General features: G+C 31.8%; 1 protein-coding gene across 1 annotated transcript in view; it reads left to right on the forward strand.

Annotated features, from left to right (window-relative positions):
• LOC131068412 (immune-associated nucleotide-binding protein 1) overlaps positions 1-21,328 on the forward strand; it is a 131,212-nt gene that overhangs the window by 58,686 nt on the left and 51,198 nt on the right. Inside the window, exon 3 of the mRNA XM_058003601.2 lies at positions 6,232-6,515. Coding sequence (XP_057859584.1) covers positions 6,232-6,515 — 284 coding nt within the window. The remainder of the gene's footprint in view (positions 1-6,231; positions 6,516-21,328) is intronic.

A 21,328-nucleotide genomic window follows, 5' to 3' on the forward strand; every position in this document is an offset into this window, starting at 1 on the left:
AGGCGCAAGCCACTCAGGAATTGGCCTAGGTAGAATCCAAAGATAAAGAGTTGATTAAGAAAACTTTTGAAGTTTTGAACTGATTAGTACTTGATTTCCAGGAACAAGAGAGTGCAAGCTCATCTAGTAAACTACAGGAGGTAATTAATTTCATTCCTAAGAATTATGATTCTTTGCTCAAAATTTCAATAACTAAGGCTAAGGACAAATTTATTGAGGCTGGGAAACAAACATTTTTTCAAATGATTGCATCTAAGAAAAGTAAACTCCAAATTTGCTTGCAATCCATTGATTCAGCATTGGCAGAGGGAGGAAAAGTTTACAAGACTTGTCTATATTTTGCAAAGCTTACAACCTCCATAGAAAACCAAATCTTAGATTGTAGAAATAATTTGATTTAGATTTATAATTCCTATAACCCGACAATAAATCTAACCAATTCTTTGGATGGTCCAATTTTGGTAATCATAGATTCAAATTTTTAAATTTAGAAAAGGCAAGGGACAACATAATAAAGCAAGTAACTGAGCTCCGAAATTTCACAGGTCTCCAATTGGATAACTTATTATTTAATAAGACTGAATGTATCTCTAACATGCAAAAGGAGGATCCCACAGAATTAGAGGCAATTGAATATTATGCTAGCCTCTTGAATGGATTCAGCTCCATTCTTGAATCTCTTAAGCAGGGTTGGGACACTTCTCATTTTTGAAGACTATGTATGATAATAGTTTGAAGCTTGTATAGAACCAACATGTGTATATATCTATACAAAATTCTTTGTGGGAACCCCACTTTGTCATTGGTGTAAAAGGGGGAGGAATACAGTGAAAAATGTATATATAACTCAGGGGGAGTATATCAAATGTATATAGAAGGAGTGTACAACTTAGGGTAGTAGATTCAGAGGCAAATTTAGAGATGGTATCATTTTTCACATGAGTGTTGTCATCAATGCCAAAGGGAGAGATTGTTGACAATTGACACTTACCTGGTAAGGAAAATGGCATTTAGGGTTATCATTGATGGCAACTCATCTTCAAGTTTAAAATATTTTCTATCAAAATTCATTGATTTATCATTTTTCTTTGATTAGGCCAACCAATATTCACTACAGTCAGCCAATATATACACTTTTCTTTACAACAAGAACTAAGTCTTAGTCTCGGTAACATGTATTTGGAACTCGGTTAAGGATAGGACCCGACTAAGGTATCTTGTGACCCTGATAATTTTTTTCAAGGAATTTTGGTAGTGTGTGAGGACCGGCATGGTCATCAAGATTATGTATGATATACCTTGTGATCTGGCAACCGACAGGTTTATAATTCTTCATTGAGATTGACATGTTCAACAAGTTAAGAGGGTATTTAAGGAGATCTTTTAGCGATGTATTTGATATGATTTGGAATGTGATTTTGATTTTGAATAATTTATAAATTGATGGTATGCTTTTTGGTCAATGAAAGGAAGCTTTTGTGCGTTGTCTCAACTGGTAGTAGAATAAGGCATAACAGAGTATTAGTAAACCAGTACACAAAGAGGGTTAATAGAGCTTAAACCAAAACTTATGCAGCATGGTCATATGCATCTTATGATTTTATTTTTGTTTGTAATCATTATGTAATATTGTGTAAGTCAGTGAGACTTCCTTTTGAGCACTGAGGTCTAGGCAGTGAGCCTGATTGCATGTGCAATCCCCTCTATGTAATATTTCTATACCTTGATCAAGTATATAGGTATTGTGGGTATCAACCCCACCATGGTTTTTCCCTTTCTAAGGTTTTCCACATATAAATATTGGTGTTATGGTATTTCTTTTGTATATGTTATTTGGTTTATGCACTTTAATTTTATTTACTATTAATTGGTTCATAAGAAATAAGTTCAAAATTCGTTTTACTGATAGAACACTGATTCACCCCCCCCCCCCCCTCCTCGCACTTCTCAATGTTCTTGGATTCCAACAAAACTAGGTATTATATTACCTTGTCCCAAAAAAAATTCCCAAAATTTTTGGAGCTTAATTGGGTAGTCTTACCCTTTTCAAATCTAGCTCCATGCAAAAAACTATCAATTCTAACCTAAAGGTGATTTCAATTATGAAATCCGTATATAAGGCATCCTTTTCAACTAATTTTAATCTAAGTGATCTAAGCATTCTAGGACTCCAAGAAATCAATTCCTATCATTTGTGCATCTATGAAGTATTCATTATCAAGCATTTTTTAGAAATCTTCAAGGCTTCCTATTCATCATTTAACCATTGTCAAGAAAAATTACATCAATATTATGCAAGTATGTGTATGTGATTAGGGTTTTGTGTGTGTCATACCATTTCATACAACATATGTGATTACATGCAAAGAGGAAAGAATCATCTTTGACAATTGCAAATCTGAGGTACCTCTCTTTAAATAATTATTTTAATATATGCAATATTTCATCCAGGGTTAATTCCAAATTTGGGTTTAACTTAGGAAAACTCCTATTCCAAACAATTTACCCCTTTTCACTATGTGTAGGAAAAGGTATATGATAGTGTTCAAGAATATCGAGAAGATTTGTAGAGATGAACATGTCATCTTTTGATAATGAGAAATTTGGTGGACCATGTGGCACCCACCACCATGATCTAAAAAAAATAGGTCAAACTTCTAGGAACAAATACAAATCATCTTCTTCTACTCAAACCGAGTTTGGTGTCTTTGTACAACAACTGAAGCTCACTATTTATGCTCGATCTCTTCAATATTCACTCATTACCCTAATTTCAAAATTTTCACAATACAATTTAGAAAGAGGGAATCAAACCTTAACTAGTGAACTAATTAGAAATCTTATCCCTTTCCTTAGTTATATTGAGGTTAGATCTATTAGATTCACCCCTCTTTTAATGTCAAGGTTAATTTGGTTCATTAGTGGTCTCATCCTATTTGGTGAAACCCTAGTTCCAAATAACACCTCTACACTAACAATGGTTGTCCTTCCATACCACAACTCATAAACGGCCTTTGAATTTTTTACTGTACTCTGATAAGAATATAAACACTAGTATACATATCCCTCTTTTTAATAAACATCGGGTTAGCTAGCATCTTTTAACATTTCCCTAGCTAATTCTTGAACTATTATACTTTTACTTTTTGCTTTTCATTCCCCATATTATTGAGGGGTCTTAGGATCAAATAGATGTATTTTAATACCATGATCTTAACAGAACTTAATAAACTCATTTGATGTAAATTCACCTTCTTTGTTAGACCTTAAGAATTTGATCTTAGTGTCCATTTCATTATCAACCATACATATGAAATATTTAATCTTATTAAATGTCTCATATTTTTCTCTTAGAATAGTAACCGGTGTCATTCTAAAGTAATCATCAAAAGTATCATAAAGTACCTTTCACTATTTAGTCCTCTTGCCTTTGTAGGTGTGCATAGATTAGTTTGTATTAGTTCTCAGGGTTTTAAAGTAGAATATTACTTTCTTGTGAATCTTGTCATTATCTAATTTCCCATTTTCTACTCCTTACAAAGTGTATTAGTAGGTTTGATAATCTTGGGAGTGGGTATGCACAAGATTATGTTAGGTCAAACTAGGCCCTTAGGTATCCATGAAAATTTAGAAAAATAGAGTTAGGGAACTTGACATGAAAATTTGAATAGTTTATCAACATAATTTTAAAAATATATAAGAATAAAATTTATGCCAATTGAATTTAGTTTCCAAGCTATTAGTTATTTTCTCACAAAAAAAAATCTATTTGGTGAAAATGTTAAATTTGAGTGCACTAGTTCTAATTCTCAAGAAAATGATAAAAAGCAGGTGTATGTCTAACCAACCTAAGTACACACAAAACATAATATTTTTTTATGTCACTTTAAATATAAGTAGAAGACTCATGTCTAGATGTGACACATGGTTTTTTTGTAATTTTTTGCCAAAGTTAATAATTACTTAAGTTTTTCTAACTAGAACTTATAAAAAATATAAAAACTCATATGTCTGGCTACCATAACTTGGTCAAAACTTTACAAAATCATTTTTTTAACAATCCTATAGTATGTGAAGCATAGAATGTGGTGCATCTTTTGAATTTGAAAAATTTTAAACCATATGAAAGATATAGATGTTTTTCAATCAACCTATCAATGAGGACTTTAGAGATAATGTATATAAAAATATCAATAATATTTTTATATTAAATTACAAATAAAGCATAATTTATATTGGTGGAAAGCTGACAAAATCCATAAAAAATCCCTTTTTCATTTCATCAATTTCAAATAAAAAGGGTGATTGCCAGAAATGTAAACAAGAAAGGAAAAATTTTAAACATGTTTATTGTGTTGACTTTCCAAGTTTCACACATCCAAGCCAAATCCCAAAGCAATCTTGAAGAAAAAATTGAGGGAAAAAAAAAATGTTAGAAAAAATGGATATCCGTTAATAACAAAAATATATTTTATAACATCATTGTTGTGATGTCATATTTTCCAAAATAGATATCCATTTAAATATACATTTTCGAAACCAAAATGGATATCTATTTTGAAAAGTCTAAATTAGTAAAATCCACATAAATTTTACATTTCTTATCAAAATTTTGATTTTTAATAAGCATTAGAATGGTGGTTCATAGACGTACACAATGAAATAGGTACTGTTTCTATATAATACATTAAAATATAATTATAGTTAATTTAAATTTATCTTTCATTTTTTAAACATTAAAATCTCTCAACTTTTGCATTTGAAGTACCTCTTTCATGAATTCTTTTGTAACAATCTTCTCAAAATACTTGAAACATTAAATGAGTAATGAATAACAGAAAAAGGCATTGTACTAAGTGTAATACATTTTGTTAAACCATCATATTTTTCCTTGTTCCTTTCTCTACCTCTCTCTCTCCTAAGATCTAAACCTATCACTCAACCTGTCCCTATTTATACATCTCTCACTAGACCTATCTCTCCAACTCTCATTTAATCCCTCCTTCCTTCTATTTCTCTCTTTCGAGATCTACACATATTTTTCAACCTCTTCATCACTTCGTCCTCTATCTCACTCTATCTCTCTGATGATCTAGACTTGTTTCACTACATCTCCCTCCTATCCCTTGCAAAAAAATTCATGTGGGAGGAGGAGAGGGGGACAAGGGCGTATCAACAAAAAGAGATGGGGAGAGAGGTGAGAGAGTGAGAAGGTAATTTGGGGGGAAGACATAATGAGAGAAAGAGTTGGGGATAATTAGGGACAAGGAGGAGAGGGGGAGAGGGGCAAGCTTCAACAATTGGGGAGAGAGAGAGAGAGAGAGAGAGAGAGAGGTAATTAGGGCTAAATGAGAGGGGGGAGAGGGAGGTATCAATAAATGGAAAGGGGGACAATGGTTAGAGAGAGAGGGTAATTGGGAGGAATAGAGAATGAGTGAGAGTGCTAGGGATAATTAGGGGTTAGGAAGAGACAAGGAGAGGTATTTATTTCTTTCCTATATGGTGCTATTATCTCTTCCAGATTCTACAATAATTTACAATTGTTACAATCTCTTTTTTATAGAGGCTCTATTTTGTCAAATTTGTTTGAGAAGTATCCTGGCTTCATCTTTTATTCAGGAAAACTTGATCCCTAGTACATTCATTTGAAACCATTCAACTTCATTAGTAGATCACTAAATACAATCCATTAATCCATTTTGAATAGTTGACATGATTAAATTTTTTATTTATTATTTAATTCGTTAATGTGGAGAAATGTGGGAGGCAAAAATATGATTGGGTTGCAGCAAATATGTGTCTATCACAGGAAACCGAAAATAAATCGAAACCCTATTCAAACTTAACCATGTAAAAGCATATAATGGTGATCATATTTCTCAAATAGTTATCATAAAAATAATACCGTCTATAATATACTTATCGAAATCCATTTAAAGGGATCAATAATTCAATCGAACGATTATATATATTGCATTTGAATGCTCGTTTATTATCTGTAGTATAGAGCAATTCTTCCATCCCATTGAAATCGTCCATAAGCTAATAGTTCATGAGTTTATATGATCAGTATGGATATTTTTTACTTTACGAACTCTTTACCTTGGAATTTTAAACGTTTTTATGTTCTTAACTCTTGCTCGGTTTCTTCAATCAAGGCAGTGACAATCTTTACCTATACATTTTTGTAAGAATGGCGAAAGGAAAGACGTTTACTATTTCTAACTGCAGGTCTCTTCGACACAAATTCGTTAAATTCCACAAAGGAATTCTTTGAGACCCATATTGCCAAATGTATTGAGCTTGCTAAGGATGGAATTCATGGAGTTCTCTACGTGGTGTCTGTTAAAAACCGCTTTACTCCAGAAGAAGCTGGTATTTTGGATAGCTTGCAGTTGTTATTTGGACAAGACATCATCAACTACGTGGTGCTTGTCTTTACTGGCGGCGATGAGCTGGAAAATGATGATTTGACATTAGAAGACTACTTGAGTGAATGCCCACCACAACTCGAGGTTAGATTCTGTCTCCTTAGACAACTTGAATGATAGCTTTATCTTCTTTTTTCTTTTGCTTATGAAATTTTCCTTTCATTTAATATAGTTTTAAATCTCTGCATGGAAAATCGGATCATTTTCTAATGAAGGAAGGATAGAAATCTCTTCATTTATATCTTAATTTAAGATTCTTTTAGAAGATTTAAATGGTAGATTTTGGTTAAAGTTGTTTACAAAGAATCACTATAGTTGAGAAGTCAGGGAATGTAAAGAAAACAAAAGGAACTACAAACAGCACAATGATGAGATAATATGAGCTGTGATATAGTCTAAGCTTGATATGTAGCATACTGTTACTGCTGGGCACTGTGGAGGATATTTGTCAAATTTAACGATCTGCAGTTTGCAAATAATTGTTTTTGAGCAATTTCTTAAAAAAAAATTAACTAAAACTCGCCTGGCGTTTCATACATGGCAAATGCTAATTATTCATTTTGGACATTACTGTAAAGAATATACATTTGATTTGTGTGGAATGATATGTCCCTAAATAATGTATGATATTTAATGTAATTCATTATTCTATCTTTTTTTAAAGAAAAACAGGTTTCGAAAAGATCTGAAATCTTAAGTACAAAAAACTGCCAACAAATAACAAACGGCGAACCCAGAGCTCAATAACAATAAAACACACAAAAAAAACAAAAAAGAAGAAGAAGAAAGCAGGTCTGTCTCTTCAATTTTCATGAAATAATATGCATGATTAGTTTTCTGTCGAGCACTCAATTAGTGCTCCCCAATTCTTATTTTATTCAAGTCTACTCCAAGTAATATAGTTTAGCTGATTATAAATGGTGTATGTTAAATACAATTTCTTACTATTGTAGTAAACTTTCAATTCATTCAAGGGATAGAACATATATAGAATCATTTTTTTGTACCAAAACAGGTTATTATTTTGAACCAAAACAGGTCAAATATAAAACAGGTTATTATTTTGGGACAATCATGTCAAATATAATCTTTGTGTTCAAATTTAAATTAAATGGAGATATTAAAGATTATTTTATCATCAAGATAATAAATCTTTTGACAGAGAATGATTTATGAGAAATTGTGAAAACAAGAGATCAAAGAAAGCTGATTGTACCACACTTGTAGCTAATGATACAACATCAAAGGAGGAGGCTAAGAAGAAGATATATTTAGCTTTATTTCATATTCAAACAACTCTAGAAAAGATTGTTTTTAAAACAAATTTGGGTGCAAAGGTAGCATAAGATACCTTGAGGACTCTACAAGAATCTTACCAAGGTAGTGATCAAGTCAAAGTTGTCAACCTAAAGACATTTAAGGTAGAATTTCAGAAGTTAAAGATGCAAAGAGGTAAAAGTATGAATGACTATTTTTTGAGAGTAAATGATGTAGACAATAATATGGTTTCTCTTTGAAAATTTATGAACATAGAGGTTGTGATTAAAAATTTATTGATGTCTTCAATGTTAAGGTGGGAGAACACTACTATATCATTTAAGAAAGAAGAGATTTGACTACTCTTCACTTTAATCACTAGTTGAATCTCTTAAGTCTCATAAAGAAATATTGAGGGATTCAATTGGAGGAAGTGGTGAGAATTATATCCACAAAATTATCAATTACAAAGAATAAAGAAGTAAACAAGATCGTCAAAAGAAACCAAGGGCAAGGTAGAGGTCAAAATTAAAATTATTTTAGAGTAAATCAAGGAAAAAGAGGTTGTTAAAGAGGAAGAGGTAGATAAAATTTTGATAAGACAAATATCTAGTATTTCCATTGTAACTTGTACACTTATGTAGAAAGGAAATGTATATTAAAAATAGGTAGTAGTAATAAAATTGTTATTTATGCTTGGGAGGTTGATGATGTTGGAGTTATGGATTGAACCCCACAAGTCCAAGAATCACCTACAAGAAAAATGCATATCAAATTGAGAGAGTGTTAAATAGATTATTAATGATCTAATACAATATAATATAATGTAACTATTCCTATAGTATCAAATTTATGCACGACTATTAGTGTTAAATATTAACTATTCCTCTATTGTTAACTATGACTATCCAAATGGCTATATAATGTAATATACACCAACATTCTCCCCCTTATTACATTGATCCTAAAAATATCAAATTGACCTTGTCATAGTCCCTCCCCCTAAGGCTAACCCAATACAACATGTTGATTATGTATAAGAAGAATACACAATTTTACAAGATCTTCTCCTGATGAAGTAAATCTTGACCCAAGAAGGGCTCCATCAATATATATCTTGACATTCAGAAAGGTGGAGCTTCAAGTTGTGTTATTGAGCTCTTATCCCCGAACTCTCAAATCTCAAAGTGTTGAATTATTCGACAACAATCCCTTAGAGATGCGATAAATCTCTATCATTGTTTGATGACCATGAAAGGGTATGATTCTCAACCATATACTTTGAAGCTTTATGGACAAAAATCCATATTGATCTCAATACTGAATCCCAAACCTATCTCCAAAATATAACTTTCACAATACATGTATTCTTCATAGTTATCAGCATAAATAGAGAAAACTAAAAAGAAAAGCATAAACTTGAAAATGCCAAGAATGTTTCTCATGCTGAGCATCATCTCAAATTAAGAAGCTAACCTAAGATGATGGAAAGTTTGTAATCCTCCAATTCCACCAACATCCAAGATGATCCTTTCACGCTTCACCAGTTTGATGTTTTAGGCGGGCCTTTGGAGGCCTTATTACGTGCTGCAATGATAGCTCCAATTAGTATAGTTTGAAGGGCAAGTTGTTTTCCCCTTCTTCTTGGTACTATGACTATGACAATAACCTCCAAAAAACTAATCATATCTTTAGTTTCAAAAATAATTTCTTTTGCAAAGTCGCCAAAAACAACTTGAGAAATTATTTGAAAATATATTTCCAAAATGGAAGCATAAGGTGAATGATAAGTGGGACCAAACATGCAATGGTAGTTTGAATAATGATACAATATATATAAATTCCTTTGCACCTCAAATATTTTTTGTTTAGGGATCACCTCAAAAGATTGAATTGTGAAAGGATGTGCCAACTTCAATATAGCATGACATTCTAGATTTTTTTTTATTATTGCCATATTAGTACATAAGATCAAGTTAATAATAAGCCAAAAATAAATGTGTACTGAAGTAAGATCTCTCCATACTCTAGAAGGGAAATAGGCTTTTCCTCAAACATATGAACTTCCTTGGAACTAGGGTACTATTGAAACAAAATCAATAACATCGTAGTGCTTGCCTCATTCAAAATTTGTGCCAATTCAATACCATAGTGTGTGAGGTAATCTTGTAAGAAATTGATGGGAGAAGAAGGAACCTTGTCCTTAAATATTGAGTGGTTCAATATATACAGGACAAAAAGTAATGTTGTCGCTGGAAAATGAGTTATTTATAAACCTATTAGAGAAAACAAGCAAAAAAATGAGAAATATGGTAGTAATGTGCAAGTCTTCCCAACAAGAAATATTGAAATCTATTTCCTTAAGTAGCTATATCTCCAATTAGTTATCATTTGATCTATAAATCTTCTTAACTTGTCGTATCTCAATAACAAATATATGGGGTATTAACCTCTGATAGAATATTAGTGATTCAACAATTCTTTCTTACAATAGTTAAAATTTGGTGTAATAATTTAGTGATTCAATAGTTATTTCTTACAACAATTAAATTAGGGTGTAATAATTCTTATCTAAGGAGATAATCAAACAATTAGCAATGTGAATTTTAAACTACATTAAACAAATTTGCATTCAACTTAGTTCATGATGGCATTCAATGCACTCACTATTTTTTTCGTCTGCAAACTGAAAATAGGATGGCACAAACTTGTGCACTGTATAATGACAAAATAGTGGCCTTAAATGGATAAATTGAGTCTTCCACAACCCATACCTTCTATAGAGCTATCGTGATTTTTAGAAGCTAGATCATGCCTTCCATACCCAAAATGTTTCCTCTACAAATAAATTTTGCCATGCACATGCCAGCGAATCTCTCATATATCTCACAACACTATATAAACTTCAAGAAAATATAATACATCACATGCACAGACATAAATGATGCTTTCATACCAAACGAGGGAGCATAAAATGATTTATTGATAATTTGATACAATGCAATGTAGTGCATATCCATATACAGGCAAGAAGGTAAAAGATGGTTTAACTGTTGACCTTTCTTCTATTGTTAACCATTCCTATCTAAACAGTTATACAATGTAATATATGCCATTGCATTTCTGAATAGAAGAAGCCATGATCAATGCTATGCAACCTTGATAGAGAATTAACCCAGATAGGAATCCAATTTTTAGAGTAACTTGTAATGAAATTGAATAAATTACAATGAATGAATGACTTGCTTTATAGAAAGAAATAGAAACCTAATCTAGAACTATGAAAGTAAAATTATCTAAATGAACCAAACATTAGCTCAACTAGGTGAAGCTATTATCAGCCTAATCTAATAAAAGATAAAAAAGAACCTATGTTTAGCTTATGTAAGTAAAGTTATTAAAAGACAAAATTATCATCAATTAGATAATGTTCTAATTACATGAACACCCCCCCTTATGATTAATTTAGGAATAACCTAAAGAGCCAAAGATGAATACAAAATGAAAGAATGAATGGGTCTAATCAACAAGGCCTAATGAAGTACCCATGTATAAACTAATATAATCTCGCATAATCAAACAAAATTAGGAAAAACTTATTGGGAAAACTCATATCCTAAATACAAGAAAAATAATAAATAGAATAGTTAAAGAAGGAAAGAATGAGGAGTCAATGTGACCCCCAACGACTATTTCTGTCAAAATAGTACAACGAATGTCCTCCCATAAGATAGAAAAAATAAGGATAGGAATCCAACAAACAAAGAAGTAGCTCTTGTGCCAATGATGAACACCTAAAAACAAAACAGAATCCACTAACTACAAATAATATTTCTCCCATTATGGAGAAACAAATCCACAGGTGATATGAGAAGCCACTCTCAGAAACTAAAAAAAGAAAGAATTCAAATTAAAAAAATATATTCCTCTAGAAACTGCTCAAATGTCACTTTGTCCATGAAGGATGATGATGCAACATACCAATATTTTACATGTCCAGTCAATGTGGAAGGTGAAAATCTAAGACCCTAAGAAAATTGATTTAGATCAACCTTCATTGGCAATGAAGATGAGTTGACAACACTAGTTAAATTGTCAACAAAAAGGAGATGAATGTCCTTAAGATAATCCCCTAGATTTGCAATGTGAGACCTCAGTAACAAGGACAATATGTTGTCAATATATGAATCTTGAGTAGCTATGTATAGAGAAATAATTTCCTAATGTACTAAATCAATGGGGTCTATGCATGAGCTAATGTCAAGGTAATAAAAAATAACAGATGATATAGATTGAGATGATGTCTCAATGTGAGGTGTAGGCACATGAAGACAAGTCACTAATCTATTAGAACATGCAATACTAGTGATATACTCAAGATTCTCTAAAGTACCAATGTCAAAGGGTATACAATCTGCACATGTAGGGGGAATAAGACAATATACTATAAGATCCTCTAAAAATGGAGAGATATGATGGTCTCCCTGCATCTCCCAAAGTCTAGTCCAAAGTCTACATGGAAACTCAAGATCCCACGCAATACACTTAATGGCATGGACAATACTAGAACAAATAAATCCTATAATACATGGTCTATGATAATATCCCAAGCTATGCTACATCTTAAAATGGCTAGTTTTGATTCAAGACCATACAAATAAATGAAATGATCTAGCCACCATAGATATATGAGGATTCTATTTTGCAAAGACTAATAATTACCTTTTGTGAGGATGACAATAGTAGGATGATTAGAAAAACACATGATAACCCCTCAAATTGAAAATTGAAAATTCCAAAAACCTTAGTTCATGTATATCAGATCAAATAAATCCCTCTCCCATTAAATAGATCTATTCTAGGTTTTAAAATATCTTTAAGTAATCAATCAAATAGAGAAAACTCAATTACTTTAATACATTGTGAAAATTTGATCTTTTTGTGTCATCAAGGAATTTAGTTTATAGCCTTCTCATGAGACTCAACCTCTTATGTAAGTCATGGATTGACTTTTTAACATATCCTTCTCTTCTTTTTTATCTTTTATAATTCATCTAGCCTTATTCTATATTGGGCATTTTAGATTTTTGAGGATTATAATACATCATGGAATTAATCATGCTCTTCATCAACTTCCAATTTGTATTTCTTTTCCATTTCTTTTCTTTATATTTGTCCTATTATGTCTTGGAAATAGACTTTTCTTGTGAGTCATGGATTATAAATTAATTTGTGTCACTTCATAACCTTTTGTATTAAGCATTCTTACTTTTGGGCTGAGCAAAGGGTTAGAGAGTAATCTATTTCAAAGAGTTTGTGTTGTCTATCATGGCCTCCTTAATCGGCAATTCCCAACTTGATGCACCTCGACCTCTGGATGATTTTGGATTTATTCATTTATTTGCTTATCTACCTAGCCCTCAAACCTCTGAATTCCATCACAACCTTTGAAGTTTTATTGACTTCTTGTCCTACTCGGGTATGATTGCAGTCCATTGATGAATCCTTAACATCTATCTTTCCTCGAACTCCTTTTATAACCGAACTTCTTCATCGTTTGACTTTCTTTACATAGCATTTCTTACCTCCTCTACTTGACTTACTCGTACATAATAACGTTTCAAGGATATCCTAATTTCCCTGCACTTTGAATCACCAATTTGCCCACTTCTCTCTTCTGATATTCTTGTTGGATGTGACGATCTTTGGGACATGGGAGCGATTGGGGATTTGGAGATTTCTTTGAAATTTTCAAAATTATGGGGACTTCTAGATTTTACCCTAACTTCACTATCTTTGTGCACAAACTATCTTGAACTTCATCTATCATTTCAAGGATCACTTTGGAATCCTCAGTTAAGAGGAATCCCTTACTATCTGAGAAAGTCAATTTCTTCGAAACCCTAACTATCGTTCACAATGTTTTTCATCACAATTGCACTTAGGGCTTCATTGATCTTGATGAGATTCCACTTTCGCATCCTCCAACTTTTCTCAATTCAATGGTCTTTACATTTTGTAAAATTTTGGGCGTCTATTTGATAACTCTACGAATTTCCTTGAAGGATTCGGGTATGTAACTAGGGCATCATTGTATTAGTCTAGGCTTTCAACTTAGTTTTCATATCCAACTCGTGGAATAGATCGAAGTGATTTTATGGAATTCAAATTTCATAGGTTTATCAATTATGTATCAAAATCATAATGTGCCGATATTATTCTAGTTCGTGTGTCTGAAAACGTGATTTGCAAAAACGTAGAAGGAAAAGATAGTTTAAAATGATTATATTGAATGCCCCCCATCATCAGTTCTTGAGTTGATGATTGTGAGATAAAGTCGCGATACATACCTACAATTGTCCCTGAAAGAAGAAAGTATGCAGCTAATCTTCGTTTGGTCGAGATTCACTTCTCTCTTGCAATGACTTCTCTGAGTTTCAATAGCCATGAATAATGGAAATGATCTTCCCTTTTGAGTCATATTGCTCAAACGCCTTTCACTAATGATTTGTGGTTTGTGAGGCATCGCACGTTCGAGGATTGTATTTTTCACGATTTGGAATGGTTTACAGGGTTTTGGCTAATAATAAATGCGATGTTCTCGGCAATCATAATATCTTGTGAAATTGTGTATGCATGTCTCTCATCCCCGATTTTTCTATCTAGCTGAACTTTAGGATACACTTAATGATACGATATTTGCTCCTTAACCAACAGGATTTTTCTTTTTCACGCGTTGTAGTGTTATGTGGATGGATCCACAAATGCACACACTCCCCGAACTGAGTCCATAGTTAGAGATTCCATTATGTCGTAAGTCTCAAATTTGGACTTTTGTTTTGATCATTCTCCACATAGAGGACTTCACGATTGTATTGACAAATCCACAATTGCGAATAATCTCCAGGTATTGCTTGTAACCGAAACTCATCAACACTTCACACTTACTACTCGATCTTACACTTATTGTAGTTTCTTGAATAATATGAATTCAGTAAATTTGGTCCTGAATAGAAATCCCTTTGTAGAAGTTACAAACATGAGACATCAAAGCAAGCTCTCTTCAAATTTGAAAACGAGGCCTCTCCCCCGTCCTTCTAGGCAGGACAACCTGAAATCTGATGCAAACAAAATTGGCCAAAAGTAAAAAGAAACAAAATGGAGAAGGGGTTCCCTATTGCAAATGGGTTGTGTATACAAGACACAACAAATGGCAAATCTGTGAAATTTTCTTCAACATTTTGATTATAAATACCCATTCTGAACCCAGAATCTCTTGTTGACATCTCCTACACCAAATCATGTAAAAAGAAATCACGCTAAAAAAGGTAATGGAATCCTTAGTTGTAACAAGTTGCTTTAATCTTTGATCATCCAAGTGTGCACTATTGTATTTATTCCAAGTTGAAAATTTAGAAGTGTCTTCATTCCATTAAGATAAGCTATATGAGTATCTCTACTTCAAAAGTAACTTGGACATTACCTCACTATTCGTCAAGCATCTATATCCCTAATAAGGTTGTTATTGTAATTTTCATTAACATTGTTCTTCTTCCATTCAAGAATCTATAGCCCTAGTAGAATTATTCACATTTTTCAAAGATCAAAATTTGAATATACTTTTCTTTTGCTTTTCTCAATTCAGTATTGTTTATTATTTTACTCTACATTTTTTACCTATAAGAAGAAAAGATTATGACGGGTTTCAAAATCATAGTAGTCACTAAGGCAAGACTTTAGATTTTTTAGTTGCTACAATTTTCATTTGCAAAATCCAATAATTACAAGTAATTATATATTTGTTAAAGATATAATGATTGACAAATATCATTGGCAAAAAATAAATAACGATTCCCTTATGAGTCAAGAATATGTTCTAATCAAGTGATCTAGATAAAAAACACAACCTAGATCATAAAACACTTCATGACCATTTATCAAATAAATGAGTAGAACAATAGAAATATCCACTCTTTAGATGTACTCTTAGCATACACCTGGTCACAAAACAAAGAATTAACCTTCTCTACCAAACCAAAAAACTAAAGAAAAATAAAATTAAAGTAGGGGAAACTAATTTAAAATAGAAAGAAAGCTAAGCTAAAAGAAATCAACCATAAGAAAAAGCAAGAAAAAACCTAAACTAAGGACAAGAAAGAAAACTAAGCTAAAATGAGGGTATATCTTAAATATTTACAAAAATAAGTTGAATGAAAAAACCATATATATAACCTAAGTGAATACATGATCCTAGATTATTTTTTAGAATATTTAGTAACAACAAGACATAGGGAATAGTCTAAACTTTGGCATGTTTATCTTTATACTCTGAAGAAAAAAAATTCATTATGCCACTTTCATACTTAATGAAAACTTCATGTAGAATCAACAATTGGGGAGACTCATTAGGTCCATGATTAATCCATCTACAAGTTGTCCTTCCTAAATGTCCATAATCAAATTGACACCTTTCAAAATTCATAGAGGGGAGTGATAACTTAAGTATAAAATCTTGTTTACCCTTCACACATGTGTCAATTGATATGATCATATTCATATTTTCAAGAGATCATAGCTGATGCTGTAGCATCTCTCACATAGTTGAAATATGAAAATAATAATTACATTAATTTGTAAGGAATGCAGGATGGAAGTTAGACTTGACATGCTAGGAACATGGAATATTTTACCTATTTGTGAGTCCTTTTCTAGCATAGTGAAGGATCCTTATGTATCTCATCAAACATATCTTTATAAGCATCAATTTATTTGATAGGTTGTCATTCAAATGCCAACTCAAGTTGCTCCTCAAATGCAACCCCTATTGTAATAATATGATTATCTTCATATGAAATGGTTGTTTTATTACTATCTTTGTTATTATCTAAAATTTTCTACACATTAAAAAGTTTTAGATGAACCTCTTTGGGTATTATGTAATTATATACCTTACTATGATTAGTAAATTATAATGAACAAACATCATTTGATAAAGAAAAACTCCTTTTACCACTTGGTATCATATCTTTGATTGGCAGTTCATCTTGAAAAACAAGTAAGTATTCACCCAAATCATCTTTCTATTGTGTAATTAGATGCTCATTAACAACTTTTTCTTTTATACTTTATCTAAATAACTTCTTTCTTCATGGATCAATAAACACTAGATTATAATGAGTCATGATAGACTTTTAAGGCATTCAATTTCTCTATTAAATATTCCTTTTTAGAGTTTTGGCTAACCCGAGTGAGGAGAACTCTAATCTCTTCATGCTTTGATGCTTCCAAATATTGATCATTTTTATTATTTGTGTTTCTGATTTTAAACTCGTTTGTATCATATCTTGATACTATAATACATTCTCCTTGTTGAGTATTCTCCTTAGTACTATATTTTGATGACTCATCATTACAAGTATTTGGTTGCTCCAATAATCCCAAATGGCTCTTGACTTGCTTGATTTAATCCCCACATAATGATTAGGTAATTCCTAACTGAGCCACATTATGTACCACGCACCATAGGGAAGTAGTATATCTTCCATATATAACCCATTCTCAACCAATGCCTTAAATCTTGTGAAGGCCTCATTTTCACCTTCTGAAAAACTAAAATCATTTGGCTCTACAAATACCACTCATTCATGTGCATCCCAACCAAAAAAATTCCTTGTGAAGCTAACTCCATTCCTAAGAAAAGGTTAAACAATTCAACTCATCATGCCTAGTGATGTCATGAGTTATGCATTTTTCTAAAGATGTGAGAAAGATTCCTGGGACATAGTTTTTCATTGAAAGACATGAAGCTAAGGAATATCAACCAGAAGAATATCTTTACAACACGAAATATGAAATTGTTTCTTAATCATTTTGACTCAAAGCTTTAGTATATTTCAGACTTTATAATATTTTGAAATTTGTAGTATAAAAGAGATCTGACATATCTTAGATTTATCATTTTCAACCTCACGCTAGTTCCAACTTGATCCATATTTGAACTCCACTCCTTCTAAGGCCATTTTTTTATCATATAGTTTGTTTTACTACCAACACAAAATAAAATATACTAAGTATATCCTATAGTCTCTTGAAAAAGGAAATCTTATGTTCTATTGGATTCTTCAAATAAGATTATCTTAAGTTTCTAATATGTCATTTCTTGACTATACTTGGATAAATTAGTGATTTGATGTGAATTTTTGGTAATGACAAAGGAACTTACATATCTATATAATGGAATCTAAATGATAAGAGTTTTGAAAGATCTAGAATTATTGAAACGCTAATTGAGTTTTTGAAGTCTAAAGATTGAAAATTAAGCTCATGATATGATATGGAGATCTAAGTAATTATTTGCTTCCTAAATTAATGAGAATGTTGAAATAAAAGGCAAAAGATCGAGTTATAGAAACTAAGCTAAATGTTTCCAGACAATGATAATAAAGGTTGATGCTACATATATAGACAAATTTCTCATAAAATTGATTCTTGCTTAACTAGAAATAACTCACAATGCTATAGAAATAGTGCAAACCTTCAAAGAAATGGAAAATTTTTAAATTGTAAACATGCATACAAGTACCCAATTTTGCTGTTACTCAAATAAGAATTCACAATTGAACTAATATCAAAATTAGGTTTAGACTAACCATATACTATAACTTACAATGAGCAAGATACAAATAGTATGAACTAGAAATACACCAAATGTTAAGATCAATGAACATTAACTAATATTGAAGAAAGGAACCATTCATACAAGAGGAGACAACTAGTAAAATGTCATAATTCAATGCAAAGCTACAATAATCCTTGTTCAACAACCTTTTATGACTAAGAGAAGGATTCCTTTTATATATTTTTCAATTTGAATCAATGGACAAGATTAAATTTTCTCAAGGGACAATATTTAGCTTTTACAAACCCTAAACTAATGGCATTTAATAATTTTCTTGAATTTGTTATAGAACCAGAAAAGGAGAGAAAATGTCATGTCTTCGAGTATAAAAAGATGAAATAGCAACTTTTTGGAGAAATGCCAACTTTTAGCTTTACAATATTACATTAAAACTTTAGCGAAAAAGTAATTATTTATTTTACAAATAAAAATGTATCATTTTTAAATCAAAACTTCCTTCCATTTTCACATCCACCGACAACTACTCATTCTGCTACTTCAAAATACTCCAAATATTGTCACTAGTGCATTCAATTCTTGATTAGGTGGTACAAAAACAAGTTTAACTTCATACTCCATGGTGTCTACCTATTCACAAAATTCTTTGATATGATTATCCCAATCTTCTGTAGAATTACTGTTGTTGTACACTACCACAAATATCATGTTAGCTTCTTCCAAATCAATTTTAGAAAATGGAATGTCATCCTATAATTTTGGATGGATCTCCTATACTCATGCTACACTTTTATTGTGTCTTCAGATTTTTCTCCTTATGATGATCCCTATGGTGGTGCTATTAGTTGCATGAGTAAGTGGCAAGTTATAGTGGCTTTGTCCATGATAGAACTAGAGTATATAGAATCTACTCATGCTTGTAAGCAATCCATTTGGCTTACATAATTTTATGTTAAAATATTGGGCTTGATGCAGGATTGATGTCCTATCTGTTGTGACAGTCAGAGTGCAGTTTTTTTAGTAAAGAATCCAATTTTTCATGCTAGAAAAAATCACATTGATGTTAAGTTTCATTTTTTTTGAGATATGGTAGAGGATGGGATAGTAACATTGGGCAAGGTTCACACTTGGATTAATTTTGTAGATGCATTGATAAAATTGGTGAGCATAGAAAAGTTTAGATGGTTTTGTAGTTCGGTGGGCCTCTCAACCCCCTGCAGTTAATCTATAAACTATTTAGAAGGTCTTCAACAAGCGGGATAATATTGGGATTAAGGTGTGTCGACATTTACAAATCCTAACATTGATCTTCTTAATATTTATTTATTACCTACAAATGTCTAGTCATCTAGTGGGACCCATAGGCTTGGTGGAATCCTACTTGGTGATGATTGTATGACACATGTTGTACATGTGGAGGTAGACAGCCCACTTTGATGATCTTGAAAAGTGTTAGCCTATGATATATTCTATGACAAAATGGACAAGTGGTGGGAGATACATTTTTCATTGAGAAGGTGGGTGCCCAAGTTGGGTTATGACAAGTTGTAAGAGACTAAGCTAATAATAGTAATTTATGATGAATTCTCTTACAACTGTTAGTGCTTTAAGTTATGAAAACTATAAGATGCATAAGAGGATCTTACATACCTCTAAATAGTAAATTTTGGGCTCCCAACTTAGCAAGTTTGAATGGGGAATCATTTGGAGATGTACATGTGTCTTTTCATGATTTTTGGTGGCTAAAAAAATGGGTGAAACACTTTGCATGAACCCATCTTGTAACTTCATCTAGAATCCTTTTCTTGAGTCGTATTTTTCTATAAAAGCTATCCTTGTGGAGTATCAATCATATTATATTTGTAGGTGAAGTGTTATGCTACTGGAACTAATTTATATTATGGTTTGTTATTTGTAGACTCATGTCGAAGAAGCTAAGTGTTGATATTGTATTGTAGGAATTTATTCACTAGAATACCAAATATTGTGCTTTTGTCCAGAGTGGGGTTTTTCATCTAAAAAGGTTCTCCCCATGATATATCTCGTGTTCATTTTGTTTATCTTTATGCATGTTTGTTATCTACTTATGAATGTGTTTTTGATTTTGTAATAGACGATTTGTAAAGAGTATTTGCACTGTCTCCCCACTATATTAGTGTTAATAAGTGTTTTTCACACCTTAGCTTCCTTTCACATATATGTGATTCTTTGTGGTGTGACAAAATATTTTATGATGGGTATTTTGATAGATATTATCATGATTTTAAATGATTATTTATTTGCATGGTAATGTGCTATATGATATGACCACTAACCCTTAAAGAGTGGTGTAGGTTAATTTTATTTACAAATTGAATGTTGCTAAAGACAATCATTAATGGATCTTCTACTATCAATATCACCTACCCAATCTGAATCCATATATCTTTTAATACATACAAAATGTCAAGGTTTAGTAGGACAACCATGATAGGACAAGGAATACTCAAAATTATCTCTCAAATATCTAAACACTCTCTTAATTGTATCCTAATTAACTCGTCCAAGATGAGCCATATATTGACCCAAGACTATCATTTCTTCGGAAATGTCTGGTCTTATACAAACAATAGCATACATGAGACTGCACTTACATATGGTACACTTGCTATGTCCTCTACCTTAGAAGGAGATTTTGGACAATCCTCCATAGGTAATTTTGTTCCCAATGCAATGGGAACTATCATGGATCTACAAGTTGCCATGTTGAATCTCTCCAACCTAATTCACATACTTACTCTAGCTTAGCTAAATCTTTTTGTTAGATCTAGCTCCTCTAATCTCCATCCCTATAATGTATCTAGCTACACCTAAATCTTTCATCTCAAACTATGCTAACAACTAATACTTCATGTCAAAAATCAAATATCCATTCCCAAATAGTAACATATCATCCACATATAATGCAGTAATGATAATGCGACCATTATTAGTTTTTAAGTAAACACGATGATCAGATGTAGAC

This window comes from Cryptomeria japonica, chromosome 3 (assembly GCF_030272615.1).
Source record: "Cryptomeria japonica chromosome 3, Sugi_1.0, whole genome shotgun sequence".
Lineage (NCBI taxonomy): Eukaryota > Viridiplantae > Streptophyta > Pinopsida > Cupressales > Cupressaceae > Cryptomeria > Cryptomeria japonica.